We start from the raw sequence: 22,576 nt of genomic DNA on the forward strand, positions 1-22,576 counted from the left end.
ATTTCCAAAGGAAAACATTCAAACATGACATTGACCATGCAGCTTGACTTTTCGGAGCACACAGATGAGCTAAGGGAAAAGAATAGGTCAGACTTTAAGGCCAATGGCTGTTTTCTGAAGCGTATAACCCAAGGATTTCTATTTGTTTTTACAGGTTGTGTGAAATGTATTTCAATTATGAGACAAAACGTGCCTTAGAAGCACTTCAGGAAGAAAAACCGGAGTTGACCATTGTTTTTGAGCCTTCTTGGTAGGGATGGATGGAGATAGGACTGCCAGTTGCTGGTGTGTCTTGAACCCTACACTGAGGTGGGGTGAACCCCCTCTAATTTTGAGCAATACCATAGCTCTGTGGTTCTCTTGGCCCAGGGTCACAACACAAAGGCTTACTGACGGTGCCTTACATGGGGACTTAAGGACTGCCTTGACCCCTGGATGAAGATACCAGGGATGGAAAATCACCTTGCAGATGGAAGGTTCTCATTCTTGGTGACCTCATGTAACTAACTTTTTCAACAAAATACCTTTTCCAATCTTTTCTCTTTGTACTCTCTTTTTCCTGTCTTTTCTCCTTTCTTTGCTTACATCACTCATTTTACTCTTCTTGTTGTCTATTAACTGACCGTAATACAGAGCTAGATGACTGTATGTTATATGGCAATTGTGTGGCAGCTACTTATTTATTTTTTAATTTTTGTAACAATTATATTTTATAATCAAAATCATGCTTACTTTAGCTACTTAAGATTTGAGAATATACAAAAATCTCTTGTATTTATTGAGTTTTTGCCATAAGTAAAAAAATGCTTACAAATCTTTTACATGATCTAAATTTCTAAAGATAGATTGCTTTATACATTTAGAAAATCTGAGAAATGATTCCATTGTGCTTAATGGGAGGAAACAAGTCATTTCCTCCTAACTCTGATGGGTAGAATTTCAGTAGCACGAGGGTCATAGTACTGAGGAGTAGGCTTTAGAGTAGCAGATCCTATGTCGCCCAAGAGAAGTATTCTGCAGAAAGTGAGTCTTGTCTTCAGTTGATAGCAATTTATCTTGGATTTGGATTCATCCCATACAAAGGAAAGTTTATGTGTCATACTCCATATATCATTAAATCACAAATAAAGATCAATTAATTGCTTTTGTACAAATGAATACTTTTGAATACATGGTTTCATTTAGGATGGATATTGCTTTCTCTGTCCAGTGAGCCATCTGAAGTTTTGCTGAAAAAGTTGAGCCATAAAGTGTTGATGCAATAAGAAGCATAAGCAAGAATGTAAGTCAAGGCCAGGAGTAGTAACTGGAAATTGGAATTCTAGTTACTCAGGAGACAGAGACTGGAAGGATGATAGTTTAAAGACAGTTTGCACAAAAAGTTAGCAAGATCCTATCTCTACCAATAAAGCTGGATATAGTTGTGTATGCATGTAAGGCATAAATAGAAGAATCATATTCCAGGATGGTCTGGGTAAAAATATGAGGTCCAAATTGAGAAAGAACTAAAGCAAAAAAAATTGAGTGTGTGACTCAAATTATAGAGTGCCTACCTAGTGATTGCTAGGCCCTGAGTTAAAATTCCAGCAAACACACACACGTACACACACACACACACACACACACACACACTTATGCACAGAGGAATCACACATCACTAAACATGTTTTTTTTTTTTTTTTGGCCAGTCCTGGGCCTTGAACTCAGGGCCTGAGCACTGTCCCTGGCTTCCTTTTGCTCAAGACTAGCACTCTGCCACTTGAGCCACAGCGCCACTTCTGGCCATTTTCTGTATATGTGGTGCTGGGGAGTTGAACCCAGGGCCTCATGTATACGAGGCAAGCTCTCTTGCCACTAGGCCATATCCCCAGCCCCACTAAACATGTTTTTTGGATAAGCTGACTTTTCTTAAATAGCCAGGCTCTCTCAAGGAGAACTTTGTAATTTATAGTTTAGTGTCCAGTCTAGTATGTGTGTGTGTGATGCTGAAGATTGACTCAAGGTCTCACATATGCCCGACATGCTCTTTGGCACCAATCATGGTTGAAGATTCGTGTGTGTGTGTGTGTGTGTGTGTGTGTGTGTGTGTGTGTGTGTGTTGGTTTTAGGGCTTGAACTTAGTGCCTTGTGCTCTCTCTCACTTGGCTTTTTTTTGTGTAAGGCTAGCATTTGAGATATATCTCTACTTCTGGCTTTTTGCTGGTTAGTTGGAGACAAAAGTCAAAGATTTTTCTGCCTGGATGTTGATTTTCAGATCTCAGCTTTCTGAGTAGGTAGAATTACAAGTGGGACTCGTACCTGGCTCTGAGAGATTCTCATTGGCAATTAACCATGAAAAGCTAGTAGTTCAAGTGGTAAAGTTAGTGGTTACTGAAACAGCTGAGTGAAAGCTTGAGGCCTTAAAAAAAAAAAGGAAATTAATGGGTTTCATTGTAACAGTTTTGTGCATGCATATACTGCTCTTTGGTCATATTACCCCCATTTTCCTCTCTTATCCTTCCTCCCACTCCTTTCTCTTTTCTGTTCCCAATAGTTGCCATTCCACTTGAGAGTGGACATGAATATCTCACATAATATTTTGAAAACGGCTTTTGCCTCATTGTTTCTCAAGGTGCAGATGAAGGGCTGAGAATGGATACACCACAGTACAGAAAAACCAGATGCAGGCAGCAACAATGCAAAGGAAGAGGAATTCCACCTCCTCCCTCCTCGGACAGGGTGCTCAGTGTTGTCCCTCCATGCTGTGTTAGCTAAGGGTGTGTGTGTGTGCCATGGGGGTGGAGGAACAAGGTAGAGAAGAGATACAAGTTTTATTTATGATCTGCCATTTGCTTTGAAGATAATGGGCCTAAAAGCATAAAAATATCCAAAGGATGAAGGGATATAATTGCTGTGTTTAACTGATCATATCTTAAAGAAGCACCTACTGGTTATTAATAAAGAAATCAAGAAAGAATATGACAAATCTTGAAAAAAACCCAGAGAATTGAAACATTTGATTATATTCATTGTATTGTCACCTTAATAGACCTCTGTCTCTGTTAAGTGATGAAAGCCAGAAAGAAGGACCACAGGAACTGACGATGGGTATTTTTTTTTTTTACGTTGTTTTGTATCTAATGGCCTGATATAATCTGTTAACCATGAGGATGTCTGAAAACTACTTATTGTGACAAAAACCTACACTGACCAAAACCAGACACTTCATGGGTGTCACAGTGACTACGTATATATTTATATGTATGTATATATATTTATTCATGTATACAGTTCTCTCTCTCTCTCTCTCTCTCTCTCTCTCTCTCTCTCTCTCTCTCTCTCTCTCTCTCTCTCTCTCTCTCTCATCTATCTATCTCTCTATTGGCAGTGGTCCTGGGACTTAAACTCAGGGCCTAGGTGCTATCTCTAAGCTTTGTTTCTGAAAACTGAAGCTCTACCAATTGAGCCACAGCTCTATTTCTGACTTAACTGTAGATAAGAGTCTCATGGACTTTTCTTATTGGCTGGCTTCAAACTCTGATCCTGGGCTGGGAATGTAGTGGGAGGATATATTGGAGGGGTCTGTGCATGCATAAGTACTCTACCACTGAACAAACCCCGCAGCTAGACAAGTTTATTTTGACTGGAGCATGAAATGAATGACTGTTAAGCATCATAGTTCTTCTCTCAAATGGCAACATTTAATACTCAAGATCACGAAAGTCCAAAGAAGCCTGACTATATTCACATTTCAGGCCGATATGTTTCTACAGTTTTCTTGGAGGAAAATAGTACATTAGAAGGACTACCCCAAGAACACACAGTCTAACATTTGTTGTCATCAGTGATTCTCTCAGTTTTTTGCAAGTAGTTATAAAAGCACAAATCACCAAAACCATACACAATGTTTGAAGTTTTGAATTTCATTATAAAATCTATCCACCTTTGTTCTATCTTCTACATATCAGTTTGTTAGGATGCAAACATGCTTTAACTTACTTGCCAGTTGAATTATGTAAATATATCCCCATGCAGCTTTGAGTGCTACTGAAGCTTCTGGGAATTTCATGGTGTTTTCCCTGTGGAATCACATAGCTTGGTGTTTAGTATTTTAAGTGATCCCCTTTTCTAGCTATCTTTGCCAGTTGGCAAATGACACCAACACCAAATAGGAATTGACCAAATTTTAGCTGGGCAATTCTTCTGTTCCTTGTCTTCTGAGGTCACTGGGTGGTATTAAATGGCAGATGACTAATCAGGAGAATCCAAGATAGCTCCATTTACATGTGGCAGAACTGGCTGAAAGCCTAGCTCATGATAAGCTGCAGGTGGAAGCTCCCAGATGTGGCCTCCTTCACTGTCAGTCTTTGGTTGACAGATTTCTTGGTGACTCAGGTATTTCAGACACAGTGTAATCAAGCAACTCACTATTTCCTACGTTTCACTTCAAGAAATGAGAATTTGAGACCATCTCTAAATGAGCATATATATTTGGAGAATCAGTTCTCAATACTCTCAAATGTGCCCTAGAATTATATCATAACATGTTATTGATGTATGTATAGATCACCTTTCTCTAGGCTTCGTGATGTTTTGCTTCGATTTGAATTGTGGCTTGGATCTGTGCCAGAGCTTTAAACCACTGTGCAGTGATTGCTGCATGGAAGCCCATTGGGAAAAATTTTCCATGTTCTTGGTATCTTATTGTTCTTACTGTTTTTCATATTTCTTAAATTAGATCTTACAGAAGCTTTGTTATATGTATGCATATGCATGTAATCTATGTATACATATAATATTTTACTTTTGCCTTTACTGTGAGAAAGTCTTTTTTAATTCTCATATACTTGTCATTTTATGGGTTTGGTTATACTGATATTTGGCCTATAGAAGGCAGCAGAATGAAACCACTTAAACTAAGTGCAAATGGATCTTCAACATGGAAAAACAAAATGCCAATATATGGTGCTAGTGACCAAGTGCCTTTCCACTAAAGGAGGTGGGCTCCCTGAATAATCCATGTTCATACCACATTGGGTGGTAACTGGGCAATACTGTGACCTCTAGTAATCCAGTTCTCACATGAAAATGGGAAAAGCAATCACATCACAGGATTGAGTATTAAATAAATTGGTGCCAATAAACATTAGCATATTGTCTGTATCTTGGAAGAATTCTACAAATGTTAATGATAATAATTACTTTGAACTTTTTTCATGTGGTTCTGTGGCTTAATCCAAGGTCCTCGAGCATGCTAAGCAAGTGCTGTGCCACAGAGTCACATCTACAGGCTTTCAAACTTTTATTTAAAATTTTGTTGTCCAAGCCAGGCACCGATGGCTCATGCCTGTAACCAGAGCTACTCAGGAGGCTGAGATCTGATGATGGTGATTTGAAGCCAGCTTGGGAAGAAAAGTCTTCAGACTTTTATCTCCCATTAACCACCCCAAAAGCCAGAAGAGCAGTGGTTCAAGTGGTAGAGTGCTAACCTCGAGCAAAGAAGCAAAGGGACAATGCCCAGGTTCTGAGTTCAAGCCCCAGTACCTGCACACACATACATAAAAGTTTTATTGTCAATATTGATTGTGTTTATAATTTGTGTTCTTAACTGGAATATATCATTTTTATAAGATAAAAGATTATGCTATGTTTATTTTTTACCCATGGAACCTAATATGCATTCCTGCATAACCATGGTAGGTGTATTTATATTAATACCCAGTCAGTGGTGAGAAAAATTTCTATAGGAAGAAACTTGAATTATAGGAGAAAAAAGTCATTTATGATCATAAAAGTGAAAGAAAAATCTACTTATTCTTACAATATTTTGAAAATGTCATATTAAATTCAGGGAGCGTTTAAATCTACGGAGAAAATTTATGTAAGACTGGGTTTCAGTTTCACATTACACATACCTAGGAGTAATTGAAAAGGAAGAAAGCAGCTTAAAGCCCAGTGCTGGTGCTCGCTTCGGCAGCACATATACTAAAATTGGAACGATACAGAAAAGATTAGCATGGGCCCTGCACAAGGATGATACTCAAATTCATGAAGTATTCCATATTTTTGAGAAAAATGTGGGAGGAGGTAACAAGTTTGACAAGAAATGTACCACTGCCTTACCTATGTAACTGTAACCCCTCTGTACATCATCTTGACAAAACAAACAAACAAACAAACTAGCCCCATTGTAAAAAACAACAACTGGGAACTTGTGGCTCACGTCTGAGATCCGAGAATCACAGTTCAAAGCCAGCCTGGGCAGGAAAGTCTGTGAGACTCTTATTTCCAATTAACTACCAGAAAACTGGAAGTCGTGTTGTGGCTCAACTGGTAAAGTGCTGGTCTTGAGCTGAAGAGTACAGGGACAGTGCCCAGGCCCAGAGTTCAAGCTCTACCAGTGACAGAAAAAAAAAAAAGCAAGAGAGAGAAAGCATCTTAAAAAGAGAAAAATGGTGGGAGATGAAGAAAAAAGTAAAAGAAGAATAGGCAGAAAAGTAGAAAAGAAATAATTCAATAAACAGAGTGATTTAAATCTATGAAAATATATGGCTTCTTAGAATTACATGTTTATAACCAGTTTAACTTCAAATGTGAACTCTCAGGCACTATGAGCACATGAAAGGTAAGATGTTTTGGGATAGAGGATTTTTGAGGTTCTCAAATCTCTCAAAATACTTACTGCTTAGTTGCTAATTCATTAAATGTAAGATTCTCTGAGGAAACAATACACTTGCATATTGTTCTTGAATAGGTGGCCATAGCCACATCTCAGATCTTCACTATCTGCAGAGCCTCCAGATCCTTGCTAGGAGTCTTCTGAGAGCTCCTTTCACATCCTTATTCCTCAGGGTATAGATGAAAGGGTTCAGCGTCGGGGTGATTATGGAATAGAAAAGAGAGATAAACTTGCCCTGTTCCTGGGAATATCTGGATGGGGGCTGCAGGTACATGTAGATGGCAGGTAGATAGAAGAGAGAGACCACTACCAGGTGGGAAGAACAAGTCCCAAAGGCCTTATGCCTTCCCTTAGAGGACTGGATCCTGAGCACAGCACGAGCAATGAAGCCATAGGAGAGAAGGATGAGAGCTAGGGGCACAAGCACAAAGAAGGCCACCAGCACCGCTAATGTGGCATCGTTCACAGTGGTGTCGGCACAGGACAACTTGATCATGGCTGGCACCTCACAAAAGAAGTTGTTTAGCACCTTCTGCCCACAGAAAGGCAACTGCACAGTTAGGACCACTTGAACAAGAGAGTTTCCAAAGCCACTGAGCCAGGCCACAGCTACCAGCTGCTGGCAGAGAGAGCGGTGCATGATAATGGCATACCGGAGGGGCTCACAGATGGCCACATAGCGATCCAGGGCCATAGCGGCCAAGACAATGCATTCAGTGCACCCCAACCAGTGGAAAATTGCATACTGCACTGTGCAGCCTCCATAGCTGATGGTCTTCTTGGAGCTGCCCATGTTGAACAGCATCTGGGGGACGGTGGTGGTGGTGTAGCAGAGGTCCAGGAAGGACAGGTGGCTGAGGAAGATGTACATGGGGCTGTGGAGTTGGGGGTCCAGGCGGGACACCAGCATGATGGAAATGTTTCCCAACATTGCCAGAACATAGGACACCAGGAGGACCACAAAGAGAGGGAGTTCCAGCCATGGTTGTTCAGAAACACCCAGAAGAATGAAATCTGTAATGGGATCCCCCAAGGAGCTCTGGTTGTCACTTCTCATGCTGAGGCATCTTCTGGTAGCTGTCAAGAAAGTGCAAATAAATAACTCCTGAGGTAAAGAGTGAAATCATTTTCGGATGCCAAAGTCTTCCTTTTCTTATTTCCAACCCTGTCTCACCTTCTTTACCTCTGTCAAGACACTGGGATGTGGAGGAGTTAGAAGCAAAAGTCAGTATAGCAGACGCAATTCTTCATTTCCCCTTTCCTTCTGTGATTTCTACTAAACCTTTTAATCTCTCAAAATGTCACTTTCTGCACCTGTTAAAATGATGAAAACAAAATTTACTTCAATTTCAGAATCTTGGGGATGATAAAGGTCTTTATGTGATGCATCTCGTATGAATGTTAATTTTAAATATTTCATTCCCTGAGTTGACCCTTCCACAACCCTTCCCCCATGACCTTCTACCTTATTTTCTTCTTTCCATTAGTTTTTATTAGCTTACATTACTTATATATGGGGAATTTCATTGTTATATTTCCACACACATTTATACTTTAATCCAATCAATCTCTTGGTATCACTCTCTTTGCCCCCTTCCCTCTTCCCTAAACAATTCCAGCAGGTTTTAATGTTCCATTTTCATAGTTGTAAATAATCTATTTTGACAGTATTCAACTTCCTTTATCCTTCTTGTTAGCACAATGTCTTCCTATATTACCCATTCATGGGCAGAATTTATTTTTCTTTGTTTGACCCACCTCTTTTTAATCACTTGCTGTCATTGAGTTTCTTTATGTGCTATTTTCATATATACTTGCAATATGCTACACAATCACCCTCTTTCTTTTTTCTCTCTCTTCCCCATCTCCTCTCTGTTTGCTTATCCTCTATGTTTATATAAATAAGTATGTATTTATATTAAACACACACACATTCCATTTCACTCATTAGAATGGCAGCCATGAGGAAAACAAACAACAACAAATGCTCATGAAGAAGCAGAGAAATAGGAAGCTTCATACACTCTTGGTGGGAATTGCAGCCAGTTTGGAAATCAATATAGGTTTTTCCAAAGACTAAAAGCAGAACTTGGGGCTGGGAATATGGCCTAGTGGTAAAGTGCTCGTCTCGTATACATGAAGCCCTGGGTTTGATTCCTCAGCACCACATATATAGAAAAAGCCAGAAGTGGTGCTGTGGCTCAAGTGGAAGATTGCTAGCCTTGAGCAAAACGAAGCCAGGGACAGTGCTCAGGCCCTGAGTTCAACCCCCAGGACTGGCAAAAAAACAAAACCAACCAAACAAATAAAAGCAGATCTCTTTTATGATCCTATCATACCTGTATTGAACATATATCAAAAGGAATGTAAACCTATATACCAGAAAGATACCTGTGTACTCATGTTTATTGCTATGTTGTTCACAGTAACCAAACAATGCAATCAACCGAGGCACTTTAAACAGATGAATAAAGAGATTATATGTGTGTCCACACATACATATTATGAACTATTATACAACTATAAAGAAAACATATTGAGTGAGACAAGCCAAGTTCAAAAAACAAAACTTTGTATGTTTTTACTCATATGCGTAAGCTAGGCCTAAAAGACATATCTGTTTATAAGCATAGAATTTTGAACAAAGAAGAGAGCTCTTGTACAGTATGGGAAATAACCCTTGGGGTTTAATAAAAAATAAGATGGCCTTAGAGATGAGTCTAGTGCTAACAACTCTCTCATACTGATTCCAGGTAGACTTTTTACAAAGCAGCTGTTATCTCTTAGGGATAGGAAACACAGTGAATTTAATGTGTGGGCACCACTGCCATCAAGAAACAATGGCACTGCCACTGCTGATTTGTGGCTTTTCTATGGATCTCCATTAGCTTCCCACCTCCTACTCTTAATCTCTGGGAGTTCTAGTGGGAGTACTACATTCATTGATAAACCTGAAAATAAATCCTTCATACAAGCAATTTATGGAACTTTTTCCCCCTCTCAAAATTATTGATTTGGTGCTTTCCCCAAAGACTGTAAAATTTATAGAGATCTATTTAATTTAGAGATCGCAACAAGCCAACTCCCATCAGTTGATATCCTAAGTACTCATTTCTCATTTGAAAGTAACTCCAATCCTAAACTTTAAGTGGTTAAATGCAAATTTCTCTTTTTCTTCAGTAGTGTGAAAGTGCATACTGTTTGCTGTAATGTTCCCAATATTCTTGTGAATATTTCCCCCACTGTTCTATTAAGCGTACTTAAAGAGATTAGTTTTGCAAATGGAATTTTGTCTCTGACTATTCAAAATTTGTTTTAACACATTCAAGCTGCAAAATGAGGCTTAGCACTTATTAAAATTACTTAATTATTTTATCTTTTGTGGTGGCCCTGGGGCTTGAACTCAGGGACTTGTACTGTCCTTTTACTATTCCTTTTCAAGTCTGGTGTTCTACCTCTTGAGCCACAGCTCCATTTCTGGTTTTTTTTGGTGTTTAATTGGAGATGAGTCTCATGACTTTCCAGCCTGGGCTGGCCTTCAAATGGCTATCCTCAGATCTCTGTCTGGGCTAGATGAAAAAACTTTCACATTCAAATTTTAGCTTCTACCCATAATATTATATGAAAGAAAATAGTGCAAAAACAAAATGCAATAGCCTTACGTATGAAACTGTAACCCCTCTGTACATCACTTTGACAATAAATAATTATTAAAAAAACCCTCCCCCCAAAAAAACTGAAATGCAAGTCCCACTACTCCATAATGAAGATTTTTGTTTGTCCAGAGCCAAGGATATCCATTGAGGATTTCTCTTGATGCACCTCTGGTTTCTACAGAGGACTCAGCTTAGAGATGGAACAGCCTGAGGTCGGTCTGTTGGAAGATGGAATCATTACCCTTGTGGAGCATGTTAGGAAAATGCCACTTGTTGGTGCTCTGATGAGGCTATTGGGACTTTGCCCTTACCTGACCTTGGAAGGTGTAGAGAACTCATTCTAGAAGTTGAGTTGAATTTCCTTGCTGCAGTTCTTCTGGGAAGCCTCAGGGATTTCTGGGTTTTCCTGGGGCCTCAGGTCTGCAGATTTTTTCTACCTGGTGCGGTAGACACTTGGAGATGGTGGAGCAAATAGACACATTTATATAGTAGAGCTGACTTCTGAGGAACACAATAAGCCATTCAATGACCTGCTTCCTACCCATTTCAAAACTGTCCTCAGGTTAAGCTTGACCTTATCTTCTCCACTGTTTCTAGGAGAACTCTGTTCTTTTTCCCCAGACACTGAGAGTAAAAGCTTGTTCTCCACTGGCTGGGATGTTATCCCGGATGTTTTATTTAATTAGTGTCTAAGGGGTTGTCTGATAATTGAGGCACTATGTGAACTTGAACTACTTGTAATTAATGGGTAGATCCTACAAGACCAGAGGAAATGGAGACATAAAAAAGCATGAGACTTTTTATTTTATATTTTACCTGTTAAGGTTGAGGAAGGAAGCACTGTTAACTCATAGTGGAGTTTCAGTGTGTGGTTCAGTTAGTACTTGAGGCCTGAACTGACTTCCAGTATCCAAGTTTATCACTGCAGAATTTGTGAGCCTCTGGGAAGGTCACCTAACTTCTCCAAACCTCACTTATATCATCTGCAAAATATAAGAAGAATTTCTATATTTTTGTGTGTACCAGCACTGGGTTTGAAATCAGAGCTTTGCATTCTTGTTTAGCTTTTTCTTTCAAAACGGGCCCTTTAAGCTCATGTCTGTAAGCTCATGTCAGGAGGCTACTACGTCCTGGGACTCACAGTTTGAAGTAAGCCTGGGCATTCCCTGTGAGACTCTTATGTCCAATTAACTGCCCCTGTCCCTCCATCCTGCCCCCTTCCCCTGAAATCGAAAAGCTCAGGGTCAGTTCCAAGGGCCTGAGTTCAAGCCCAGGATCAATGTGCATGTGAGTGTGCACGTGTGCACGCATGCGTGCACACACACACTCACACACACATGCTGGTGCTCTATTTGAACCACATGTCCAATTACAGCTTTTTTTTTTTTTTAGTTAATTGGATATAAGAATCTTACAACTCTTTTGGCCTGGGCTGTAATCCTCAGATTTGAGTTTCCCGAGTAGATAGAATTACAGGTGTGAGCCACCAGTGCCTGGCAAGAATTACTATTGCCCTCCAAATCTGGCACTGGGGAGGAATGAATTGATGTTTGCAAAGCAATCAGAATATTGATGGGTGCAGAGAAGACCAACTTCAGCTGCCCGTTCCACTGGTTACATAGAAAGAGAAAAACAGTTATGGGCAGAGACCAGGCATAAAGATGTACAAGTTGTAATTCATGGGTGGTCATTCCTGTGAATAAAACCAGAAGTAGAAGCATCAGAAACAGAAACATTTCAGATGGTTCTTTTCTCTCCAGGCTTTAACTTGATCACCTCCTGCTTCTGGCTATAGATGTCAGCATAGTCATGATGGTGCAGTGGGGTAGGGCTCCATTTGACTTCCCTGAACCTTTTTTTCCCCCCCATCCTGGGCCTTGAACTTAGAGCCTGAGCACTGTCTCTAGCTTCTTTTTGCTCAAGGGTAGCACTCTGCCACTTGAGTCACAGACACACTTCTGGCCAGTTTCTATATATGTGGTGCTGGGGAATCGAACCCAGGGCTTCATGTGTATGAGTCAAGCACTCTTGTCACTAGTCCATATTCCCAGCACCCCTCCCCCACCGAGGGTTTTTTTTTTTACTTGAAGGCACATTTAATTTAATATCAAGAGTGCAATACAAAAGGGTCAAGTACAATGAAGGAACACATTCCCCCATTAACACCAACAACAATGCTCTTTCAACATGTGCCTGTTGGATGGGATGAGGGTTTAAGTTCACCACCAAAAAAAATAATGCAGTGAATCTCATCACAGCCATATAATCTAGTTGTGAAATGAATGTTTATAATGCTTCAAACAGTTGAAAGCTCAAGTTTGATACCACACCTTGTTTGTACATTCCTCTGTTAAGATTATCTACAGTTTTTGAAACCATTAAGCGAACAAACCATTGATTGAAACCACATGGATTTAAGGCTCCATTGAGGAATTCCGAATCCTAAGCTAATAAATCAAATATATGCACTACTTGTACTGACATCTATTACTTGATTCTCTGATGGCTATTCAAAGTTGGTTCTTAGCAAGTAAAACCTTTAAAAGCAAAATTCACCTAATTTTTTTTAACCCAGTAGTAGTTCAACAGCAAATGAATTCCACAGTCTTATCAGTAAAACTGACATACAGTGTCTCTAAGTCACTGTGCTCAAGGTTAAGAGCGATGAATATTCCAGTTTTTACATTTTACAGGAATTTTACATGTTCAATTCAGGATTTAAAAATCTCTAGGTTTTCAATCCTCCAAATTGTCTGAAAACACACTGTGCCACAGACTTAAGACTTCTTTTTCTCCCTCTATTTTCTTCAAACAGAAACATTTCTCAAGTGTCTACGTGTTCTAGAAAGGGAATTTTTCGGAGGTGGCCTCTTCTTTGGAATAGTCTGATGGCATATCGGGCCTCTTAAGCAAGGGGAAGGGGAAGAGAAAAAAGCTGAAACACAAGGTTCATCTGGTAAGTCTTACATTAACCATTACAAACTGGACAGTCTAGGAATGTGGCTTTTTTTGGCTCAAAAAGCCTGAGTCTTGGTGTGGAAACGAGTACTTGGCTGACCCACCACAGCTTTCTCGCAGTGGCACTGTCAGGGAAGTCTTGACTGGGGAGTATGATTTGTTTACCTATCAGGCGTAAACTTCCAGGCACTCAGTTCATTTTGGGTTTGTTCCAGTTTGTCTTTAGTCTGTTCCAGTTCACCTTTCATTTTGAGGAAAAACAAGTTGATCGCTGGGTCGACCATTGTAGATCTCAGTTGGGCAACACTCTGCTGTTGGACTTGCTTGAGGTACTGAATTTGAGTAGTACACTCTTGCATCTCCTTTTCCTTGGTTGCTAGTCGCATTACAAGGATGTTTTCTCTTCATGCAGACTCCTGCTATTGCTGCTTTAGTTTTTCTTCAGACTCCCTTAAGCCAGTTACATCGTTTGAGTTAAGATCTGTCTACTTGCCCTCCAAAGCTTGGACATATGCTTCATACTGTTTCCATTTTAGGATTAACTCATCTCGTGCCATAACTTTGAAGTCTGTTTCACTCAGATGAACCTTTGTAGGAAGAGGTTCTTCATTGGTCATCTTTTTTTTTTCTTTTTTTTTTATTAACTGAACACAAATTTTTTTTGCAAGGTGTTGTGCAAAAAGGGTACAGTTACATAGTAGGGCAGTGTGTACATTTCTTGTGCTATCTTACGTCCTGTTTCTCTATCCCTTCTCTAGGTCAGGTAGATATATATACAATATACAATGTATCAAGAACATATATAGTATTCACAGACTTGGTCTCTACTGTCTCTCCATCTCCCTTTGTTAACAGTCATATATCAGGGAGATCATGCCCCTTTGTTTTCTGTGTTCTAGGCTTGTCTTGCTCAACATTATTTGTTCGAGTTCTGACCATTTCCCTGTGAATAACAATATTTCACCATTCCTAATGGCTATGTAGTATTCCATTGTGTATAAGTACCATATTTTTTGGATCCATTCGTCTGTGGAGGGGCATCTGGGTTGTTTCCATATTTTGGCCATTGTGAATTGTGCCGTGATAAACATGGAAGTACAAATGTCTTTTTGATATCTTAGGTTTTGCTGTTTAGGATAGATGCCTAGGAGTGGAATGGCTGGGTCATAGGGTAGGTCTATATTGAGCTTTTTGAGAAACCTCCATACTGTTCTCCAAAGTGGTTGTACTAATTTGCACTCCCACCAACAATGGAGAAGGGTTCCTCTTTCCCCGCACCCCCTCCAGCATTTGTTGTTTCCTGAGTTCAGAGTATAGGCCATTCTAACTGGGGTGAGGTGGTATCTCAGGGTTGTTTTTATTTGCATTTCCTTTACTACCAGGGATGTTGAGCATTTCCTCATGTGTTTCTTTGCCATTTTTATTTCTTCTCTTGTGAAGTCTCTCTTTAGCTCTTTTGCCCATTTCCTAATAGGTTTATTGGGCTTGGAGGGGCTTAGTTTTTTGAGTTCTCTGTAGATGACAGATATCAGGCCTTTGTCTGTTGCTGTGCTGGAAAAGATCCTTTCCCATTTCGTTGGGTGTCTTTCTATTTTGGTGGCTATGTCCTTAGCTGTGAAGAAACTTTTTAATTTGTAGTAGTCCCATTTGTCGAGTCTTTCCCCTATTTGTTGTGCCCCTGGGACTCTATTCAGGAAGTTCCTTCCTGTGCCTATAAGTTCTAGTGTCTTTCCTACTCTGTCCTTCAGTAGTTTCAAGGATTCAGGTCTGATATTGAGGTCCTTGATCCATTTTGAGTTGATCTTGGTGCATGGTGATAGGCTTGGGTCTACTTTGAGTTTTCTGCATATGGCTGCCCAGTTCTCCCAGCACCAGTAGTTGAAGAGGCTATGTTTATTCCATTGTATGTCTTTCGCTCCTTTGTCGAATATCAGTTGGCTGTAAGAGTGCGGTTTTATTTCTGGATCTTCAATTCTGATCCATTGGTCTTCCGGTTTGTTTTTATACCAATACCATGCTGTTTTTGTTATGATGGTCTTGTAGTAGAGCTTGAAGTCAGGTATTGTGATACCTCCTGCACTGCTTTTTTTGCCTAGAATTGCTTTGGCTATTCTAGTTTTTTTGCTGTTCCATATGAATTTATGGATTGGTTTCTCTATTTCAGTGAAGAATGTGGCTGGGATTTTGATAGGTATTGCATTGAATTTGTATAACAATTTGGGCAATATGGCCATTTTCACTATATTGATTCTGCCTACCCATGAGCATGGGAGGTCTTTCCATCTCCTTGTGTCTTCTTTGATTTCCCTTATTAGATTTTTGTAGTTTTCATTAAATAGGTCCGTCACGTCCTTGGTTAAGTTGATCCCTAGGTACTTTATTCTTTTTTTGGCTACTGTAAATGGAATTGTTTCCATAATTTCCTTTTCTGTTTGTCTATTGCTGGTGTACAGAAAAGCTGCTGACTTTTGTGGATTGATTTTGTATCCTGCTACTTTGCCAAATTGGTTTATTAGGTGTAGGAGTTTGGGTACTGAGTTTTTTGGGTCCTTCAGATATAAGATCATGTCGTCTGTGAATAGGGATAACTTGATTTCTTCCTTGCTGATGTGGATCCCTTTGATGTCCTCCTCTTGCCTTATTGCTATGGCTAGGGATTCCAGCACTATGTTGAACAGAAGTGGGGAGAGTGGGCATCCTTGTCTTGTTCCTGAGTTTAGGGGGAATGATTTAAGTTTCTCTCCATTTAATGTGATATTAGCAGTTGGTCTGTTGTATATGGCTTTTATTGTTTTGAGGAATGTTCCATCTATTCCTGTTCTCTTCAAGGCTTTTAATAGGTATGGAAGTTGTATTTTGTCAAAGGCTTTTTGGGCATCGACTGAGATAACCATGTAATTCTTAATTTTAGATCTGTTTATGTGGTGAATTATGTTGATTGATTTACGGATGTTGAACCATCCTTGTGACTGTGGGATGAAGCCTACTTGGTCATGATGTATGATTTTCTTGATCAGTTTCTGGATCCTGTTAGCTAATATTTTATTGAGGAGCTTTGCCTTCTGTGTTCATTAGTGATATTGGTCTGTAGTTCTCTTTTTTTGTTGGGTCTTTGCCTGGTTTGGGAATGAGTATGATATTAGCTTCATAGAATGAGTTTGGGATTTCTCCCTCTGTTTCTATTTTGCGGAAGAGTTTGAGGAGTATTGGTATTAGCTCCTCACTAAAGGTTTTGTAGAATTCGTTGGTGAATCCATCTAGGCCTGGGCTTTTCTTAGTAGGGGGGTTCTTGATTACCTCCTGTATCTCACCGTAAGTTATTGGTTTATTTAGTTGATTTATTTCTTCTTGGTTCAGTTTGGGCAGTTTCTACTTCTCTAAGAATTGATCCATTTCTGTAAAATTATTGTTTTTTGCTGAGTAGAGGTTTTGGAAATAGCTCCTTATGATTGTTTGAATATCGTGTGTACTTGTTGTAATTTTTCCGGTGGAGTCCTTGATTTTACGTATATGAGTCTCTTCTCTTCTATTTTTGGAAATCTTGCAAGGGGTCTGTCAATTTTGTTTATTTTTTCAAAGAACCAGCTTTTAGTCTTATTTATTTGTTGAATGGTCTTTCTATTTTCAATCAGATTTATCTCTTCTTTAATCTTTGTGATCTCTCCCCTCCTAGTCGGTTTAGATTCTGTCATTTCTTGTTTCTCCAGTTGTTTTAGTTTCATTGTGAGGTTATTCACCTGCTCTGCTTCCATTCTTTTAATGTGAGTGCTAAGGGAAATGATCTTGCCCCTCAGTACTGCCTTAGCTGTGTCCCATAGGTTTCTTTGTGATGTGTTTTCATTGTCATTGTGGCTTATGAATTCATTGATTTCATCTTTAATTTGGTCTGTGGCCCAAGTGTTGGATAGCCGCATGGGGTTTAGCCTCCCAGTGTGTATAGCCTCTGTAGTATCCTTTGTTGTTAAGGGTTACCTTTAATCCACTGTGATCAGATATAATACATGGGATGACATCAATACTTTTGTATTTGTTGAGTTTCTTTGTGTGGGCTATGACGTGGTCTATTTTGGAATATGATCCATGGGCTGCTGAAAAGAAGGTGTGTTGGGTCTCTGTAAGGTGGAAGGTTCTATATAGGTCTGTTAGATCCATTTGGGAAATGGTGTTATTTAGGTCCTCAGCTCCCTTATTAATCCTCTGGGTGTTGGATCTGTCTCTTGGGGAGAGAGGGGTATTAAAGTCACCCACTATGATTGTGTTTGCGTCTATCTTGTTCTGTAATTCTGTGAGAGTTTTCTTGACATATGTAGGGCCTGTTTTGTTCGGTGAGTATACATTTATCACCGTGATTTCTTGATTCTGGATTTTTCCTTGTATTAATATGTAGTGTCCTTCTTTGTCTTTTTTTTTTTTTTTTGGCCAGTCCTGGGGCTTGGACTCAGGGCCTGAGCGCTGTCCCTGGCTTCTTTTTGCTCAAGGCTAGCACTCTGCCACTTGAGCCACAGCGCCCCTTCTGGCCATTTTCTGTATATGTGGTGCTGGGGAATCGAACCCAGGGCCTCATGCATATGAGGCAGTCACTCTTGCCACTAGGCCATACCCCCAGCCCCTTCTTTGTCTTTTTGAGTTGACTTTAATGAGAAGTCCAGCTTGTCTGAGATCAGAATGGCTACACCTGCCATTTTGGTGGGTGCATTTGCTTGGTAGATCTTGCTCCATCCTTTCATTCGAAGCCTGTTTTTGTCCCTTGCTGTAAGGTGGGTCTCTTGTAGACAGCAGATGTCAACCTTTTGTTTGAGAATCCATTCTGCCAGTCTGCTCCTCTTTATCGGGGAGTTTAAACCATTTATATTTAAAGAGATCAAGAATAAGGGTGTTTTTTCTCCTTCCATTTTCTTGTTGGGCTGTTTTTTCCTATTTTTTTTTTCTTGTCTTTAGTGAGCTGGTCTTTCTGCTGGACTTTGGCTATTGAAGTTTCTTTCTGATTCTGTCCATGTGTCTTTTACAATCTCTGTTGGGTGGGGTTCCCCTCTTAAAATTTGCTGTAGGGCTGGTTTTTTATTCACATACTCCTTTAGCTCCTCTTTGGTGTGGAAAGATCTGGTTTTCCCTTCGAATGTGAACTCCAATTTCGCTGGATATTTGATCCGAGGTTGTCAATTGTTATTCTGAAGTACTTGGATGGTGTTCTTCCACTCACTTCGAGCTTGGTAAGTTTGTGTGGATAATTCGGATGTTATTCGAATCCTCTTCCCATTGAAGAAAGTGTCTTTCTTCGCTTTGGCTGAATTCAGAATTTACTCTTTAATCTTGAGGTCTGAAGTCTTGAATATTATGTGCCTTGGGGTGGCTTTCCTGGGGTTTGGCCTGCCAGGTGTCCTATAGGCTTCGGTTAACTGGATGGGGTCCCCTGTGAGATTGGGGAAGTTTTCTGCAATAACTTTATTGAGAACATGATTAAGCCCTCTGTTCTGGTATTTGGCTCCTTCTTCTATTCCAGTTATGCGCAGATTATATCTCTTGTCTTTGTCCATTAGTTCCTGGATTAGTCTGCCCTGAAGCTTCACCTTTTCTTGGAGTGTGGTCATTTTCTGGTTGTTGTCAGCTGCTTCATCGTCCAGGCGAGAGAGTCTGGATTCTATATGGTCCACTCTTTGTGTTATGGTTTCAATTGCGGAGTTTATGGATGTCAGAGAGCTACTTATGGTTGTCATATCAGCTCTGATCGTGGAAATTTCTTCCTTTAAAGAGTTGTATTTTAAATCTATTTTTTCATGCATTTCAATTCTCAGGATGTGGAGATTTTCTTTAAAGCAGGCTTGCATTGTATCCATTTTTGCTTCCATTTCTTTCTTGGCTTCCTGGGTGTCCTTCCAGATTTCCGCTCTAAACTCCTGGAATTGTTTTCTGATTTCATTTCTGATGCTTTCGATCATTCCTGTTAACATGGCCTCATTTGCTTTTTTAGTCTCCATCTCCTCTTCAGTCGTGCTGCTTTTTGGAGCTGGCAAGTTGGCTTGCCCTTTGATGAACTGAGTTATGTTTCTTTGTGATTTGCGCATCTGGAGATCTGTGTAGGTCTTCCCTCCCTTCTGTGTAGGTGTGTCTATGGCAGCAGGTGCTGTCGATGTGGCCCCGCCCACCAGTGCAGGGTACGCCTACCAGAGAGGGTGCTGTCGCCGGGGGCCCCGCTCTCCTATGCGCTGTGCGACCACTACAACAGGCACTTTAGTGGGATATGCCTCCCAGAGGGAGCCCTGGGTTGTTGGGTTGTGCTTGCACCCTCCCGCGAGTCCGTTGGGGGGGGGCGGTATGTGTGGGGCCCAGTGGGATCGACTGTCCGGGTGTGGCTTGGCACCCTCAGACTTCGCCTCCGCTGCGAGGTGGGGACGTGATCAGGTCCCAGGTGTCCCTGCTGGGCTGGTATTGCCCACCAACGCCTGTGATTTTAGTTGTAAGAGTCTGCGAGGTCCAGGCACCTCGGGTGGGGCTTGCACTGCCGGCCGTCCTCCGGCCCCTGTTGGGAAGGGGGCGGGGCTGGTTCTGCCAGTTCAGGAACCTGTGGGGCCTTGGGGCTGCTCTGCCCTTCCCCTGCTAAACTGACTTCCCAGCGCCTGATGGGAGCTCCCCGCCTGATTTGGGGGTTCTTTGTTCCCTCGGGGTGGGGAGGGGGAGGGAGGGAGATGTAGCTTCTTTGTAGGGCTTGGTTCTCTGATAGCTGGTCTCCCGTTGGGGGAGGGGATAACGGGGGACTCACAGTTGCTGCTTTGTGTGTGTGTCTCGCGCAGCCGTTGGCCCTTCAGGGGGTGGCGAAGTGTCGTGGTGGCTTCCCCGGTTCCCTCTTTCTGCCGCGCTGGGTTCCCTTGTCTGAACCCGGTGTGGACCTGAACTTCTCGTCGCTGCCAGTGTGTGTCTTGGTCTGCACCCTGCCTTGTGTCTGTGGGGTCTCCCGCTATCTGAATTCTGCCCTCCTGGCAGCCTGTCTGCCGATCGCCGGGTTCCCCTTTCCCAGCCTGGCCCTGTTTGGGCCAGGGTCGGCTGGTGGGGGGAGGGTGCCCCGGAGATTCTCCGGCTCCATGTAGGTTTTCGGTTCTTCTTTTTTGCTCCTTTTTGTTTTCCTGTGTTTCTCCACTGCTTCTGGCTGCTGGTTTTGCTGGGTTCTCGATGGGGTGTTGGGTGTTGGAGTTCCCAGCTCACTATTCAGTTGGAGCGAGTCGGGGTGCCTCCCTATTCTGTCGGCGCCATCTTTCTCCCTTTCCCCCCCTGAGGTTTTAAGAAGCATTTTGTGTGAGGTTTAGAGGGAGGAGGGAGCATGAAACTTTCTGGGAGTATATGCTTGGTGACACATGGGAACATTTCCTGAATTTTGCTCTTTCCCACAAAAAACCATATGAGGGACATGAAAAACACACACTAAGAATGATGGAGTATTTACAATATGGCTAGGGTGACGCATGAAGTGGTAGACCAGTAGTTCCAGGACTTTGAAACCTCAGTCAGAGGATTGAGAATCTGAGGACAATGTGGGGGGTGGGGGAGGAAGGAAGGTATGGGGGGGAGGAGAAGAGAGAGAGAGAGAAAGAGAGAGAGACATGCAGAAGATATAGATGAGAGAGAGTGAGAGAGAGAGGAAAGACATAGATGGGTAGATAAGAGAGAGACCCAGAGAAAGAGTCAGAGACACAGGAAAAGAAACACAGACAGAGAGAGGAAGAGAGAAAAAGAGAAAGGATTGGAACAAGTTACTCTCTTCAGGATCAATTCCTCAGGACATTATTTTGGGGAATAGTCTTTAGCACATGAGTTTTGGGGAGCCAGTTAACATCCAGAAGCATAACATTTGTCTTAAAGAAAAGAGCCAGGTACTTTATGGTCATAGCGATGCCTTTGACTTCCAGTTTCTTTGACATCAAAGTATTAAGTTACCATTTTCTTTTCTTTTCTTTTCTTTTTTTGTCTTAGAAAGCTGAAACTGGATGCAATAGTTTAAATGGGATTATTTGTATCCTCAAGGAACCTGAGAGTGGTGGAATGTTCCACAGCTTGGTTACTCAAGCTCATCAAACTGTGTTAGCATGGACAATTTTGTTTTATCTATGTAAACTATACAGAAATAAAAACATGACAAGTATTTGAGATTGTATGGAGCTATCAGATTGATGGAGAAAGGTCAGTAAGGAAATCACTCCATAGTCATAGAAATATAATCATGAGAAGGGTAGTGCAAAAAAAGAATAATTAGAATGTTTAGAAAAGGAGCCAGACGTGGCTGGAAGGCTGGATGGCAAGGACCAGTTCTTGTTAGATGTGATTATCCACCCTCTCATCACTGTCATGGTCAAGAGCCAATCCCTTCTGGGATACCCCTTGGTAAAAAATAATCAGGATGAATGCAGTCACAGCTCTGGGCTGTGTCTGTCTTAATGCTCATATATTATCTTTCTATGTCTGCTTTCACAATGTCCTATAAATCCATCCATGTGTGACAAATGACTATTACTTTCAAATGACTGGAAATTCCATTTTGTGCTTTTATATTTATATTTCTATCCATTCATTTTTCAAAAAACATGGGTTGTTTCTATATTTTGGATATTGTAAATACTAATGCAATGAGCATATGAATCATTTTTTTCATAACTTTGTTTTATTATTTTTTATTAGGAATATTCAAAGAAGAGAGATTTATGGTCATGGCTATTCTACTTTTTTTTTTTTTTTTTTGCCAGTCCTGGGGCTTAAACTCAGGTCTGAACACTGTCCTTGACTTTTTTTCCTCAATGCTAGCACTGTTTTCCATAGAGGCTGCACTAATCTAGATCCCTACCAAGAACTCATACTAATGGATATACAACTTGAAGTATTTTTTTTTGGGTTGACTGATAAAATTGTGTATTCATATGCAATGTGATATTTTGAAGTATGTATGTATATACATATATATATGCATATATAGTGTAATAGTAAAAGCTGGCTAATTAACCAATGCACCATCCCACACAGTTATTGATTTTATGATGACAATACTCAATAGTCACTCGACATTTTTTAACAGTACAATATGTAATCCTTACCTACAGTCTCCATCTTACATATATATATATCTTGAGCTTATTCCCCCTAACTCATGGTTGTTTTGATTTATATTTCCCTAATGATTAACAATATTGAACGCCTTTCTTATTGCCCAATTGCCTCTGGGCAATAAATATCTACTCAGGTCTTGTGCTAATTGTTAATTAAAATTTAAGATTTTCTGCTATTGAATTATATGAATTCTTTCTAAATTTTGGATATTACCTAT

At 40.7% G+C, this 22,576-nt stretch overlaps 2 protein-coding genes, 1 non-coding gene and 1 pseudogene across 5 annotated transcripts in view; 2 read left to right on the forward strand and 2 right to left on the reverse strand.

Annotated features, from left to right (window-relative positions):
- Nlrp3 (NLR family pyrin domain containing 3) overlaps positions 1 to 752 on the forward strand; it is a 40,680-nt gene extending 39,928 nt beyond the window's left edge. For all 3 annotated transcript variants that reach the window (XM_048357613.1, XM_048357614.1, XM_048357615.1), the window contains one exon: positions 155 to 752. In XM_048357613.1, the coding sequence (XP_048213570.1) occupies positions 155 to 254 (100 nt within the window). In that variant the 3' untranslated portion in view covers positions 255 to 752. The remainder of the gene's footprint in view (positions 1 to 154) is intronic.
- Positions 753 to 5,940: 5,188 nt separating this feature from the next.
- LOC125360315 lies at positions 5,941 to 6,047 on the forward strand. The gene has a single exon (XR_007212705.1). It is a non-coding gene; the product is annotated as a U6 spliceosomal RNA (small nuclear RNA).
- Positions 6,048 to 6,761: 714 nt separating this feature from the next.
- The window catches only part of LOC125359901 (olfactory receptor 2B11), a 50,423-nt gene continuing 34,608 nt past the window's right edge, over positions 6,762 to 22,576 (reverse strand). The window contains exon 2 of the mRNA XM_048357765.1: positions 6,762 to 7,735. Within this exon, the coding sequence (XP_048213722.1) occupies positions 6,762 to 7,715 (954 nt within the window). The 5' untranslated portion in view covers positions 7,716 to 7,735. The remainder of the gene's footprint in view (positions 7,736 to 22,576) is intronic.
- Positions 13,327 to 13,889, reverse strand: LOC125359902 (annotated as a pseudogene).

This window comes from Perognathus longimembris, chromosome 11 (assembly GCF_023159225.1).
Source record: "Perognathus longimembris pacificus isolate PPM17 chromosome 11, ASM2315922v1, whole genome shotgun sequence".
Lineage (NCBI taxonomy): Eukaryota > Metazoa > Chordata > Mammalia > Rodentia > Heteromyidae > Perognathus > Perognathus longimembris.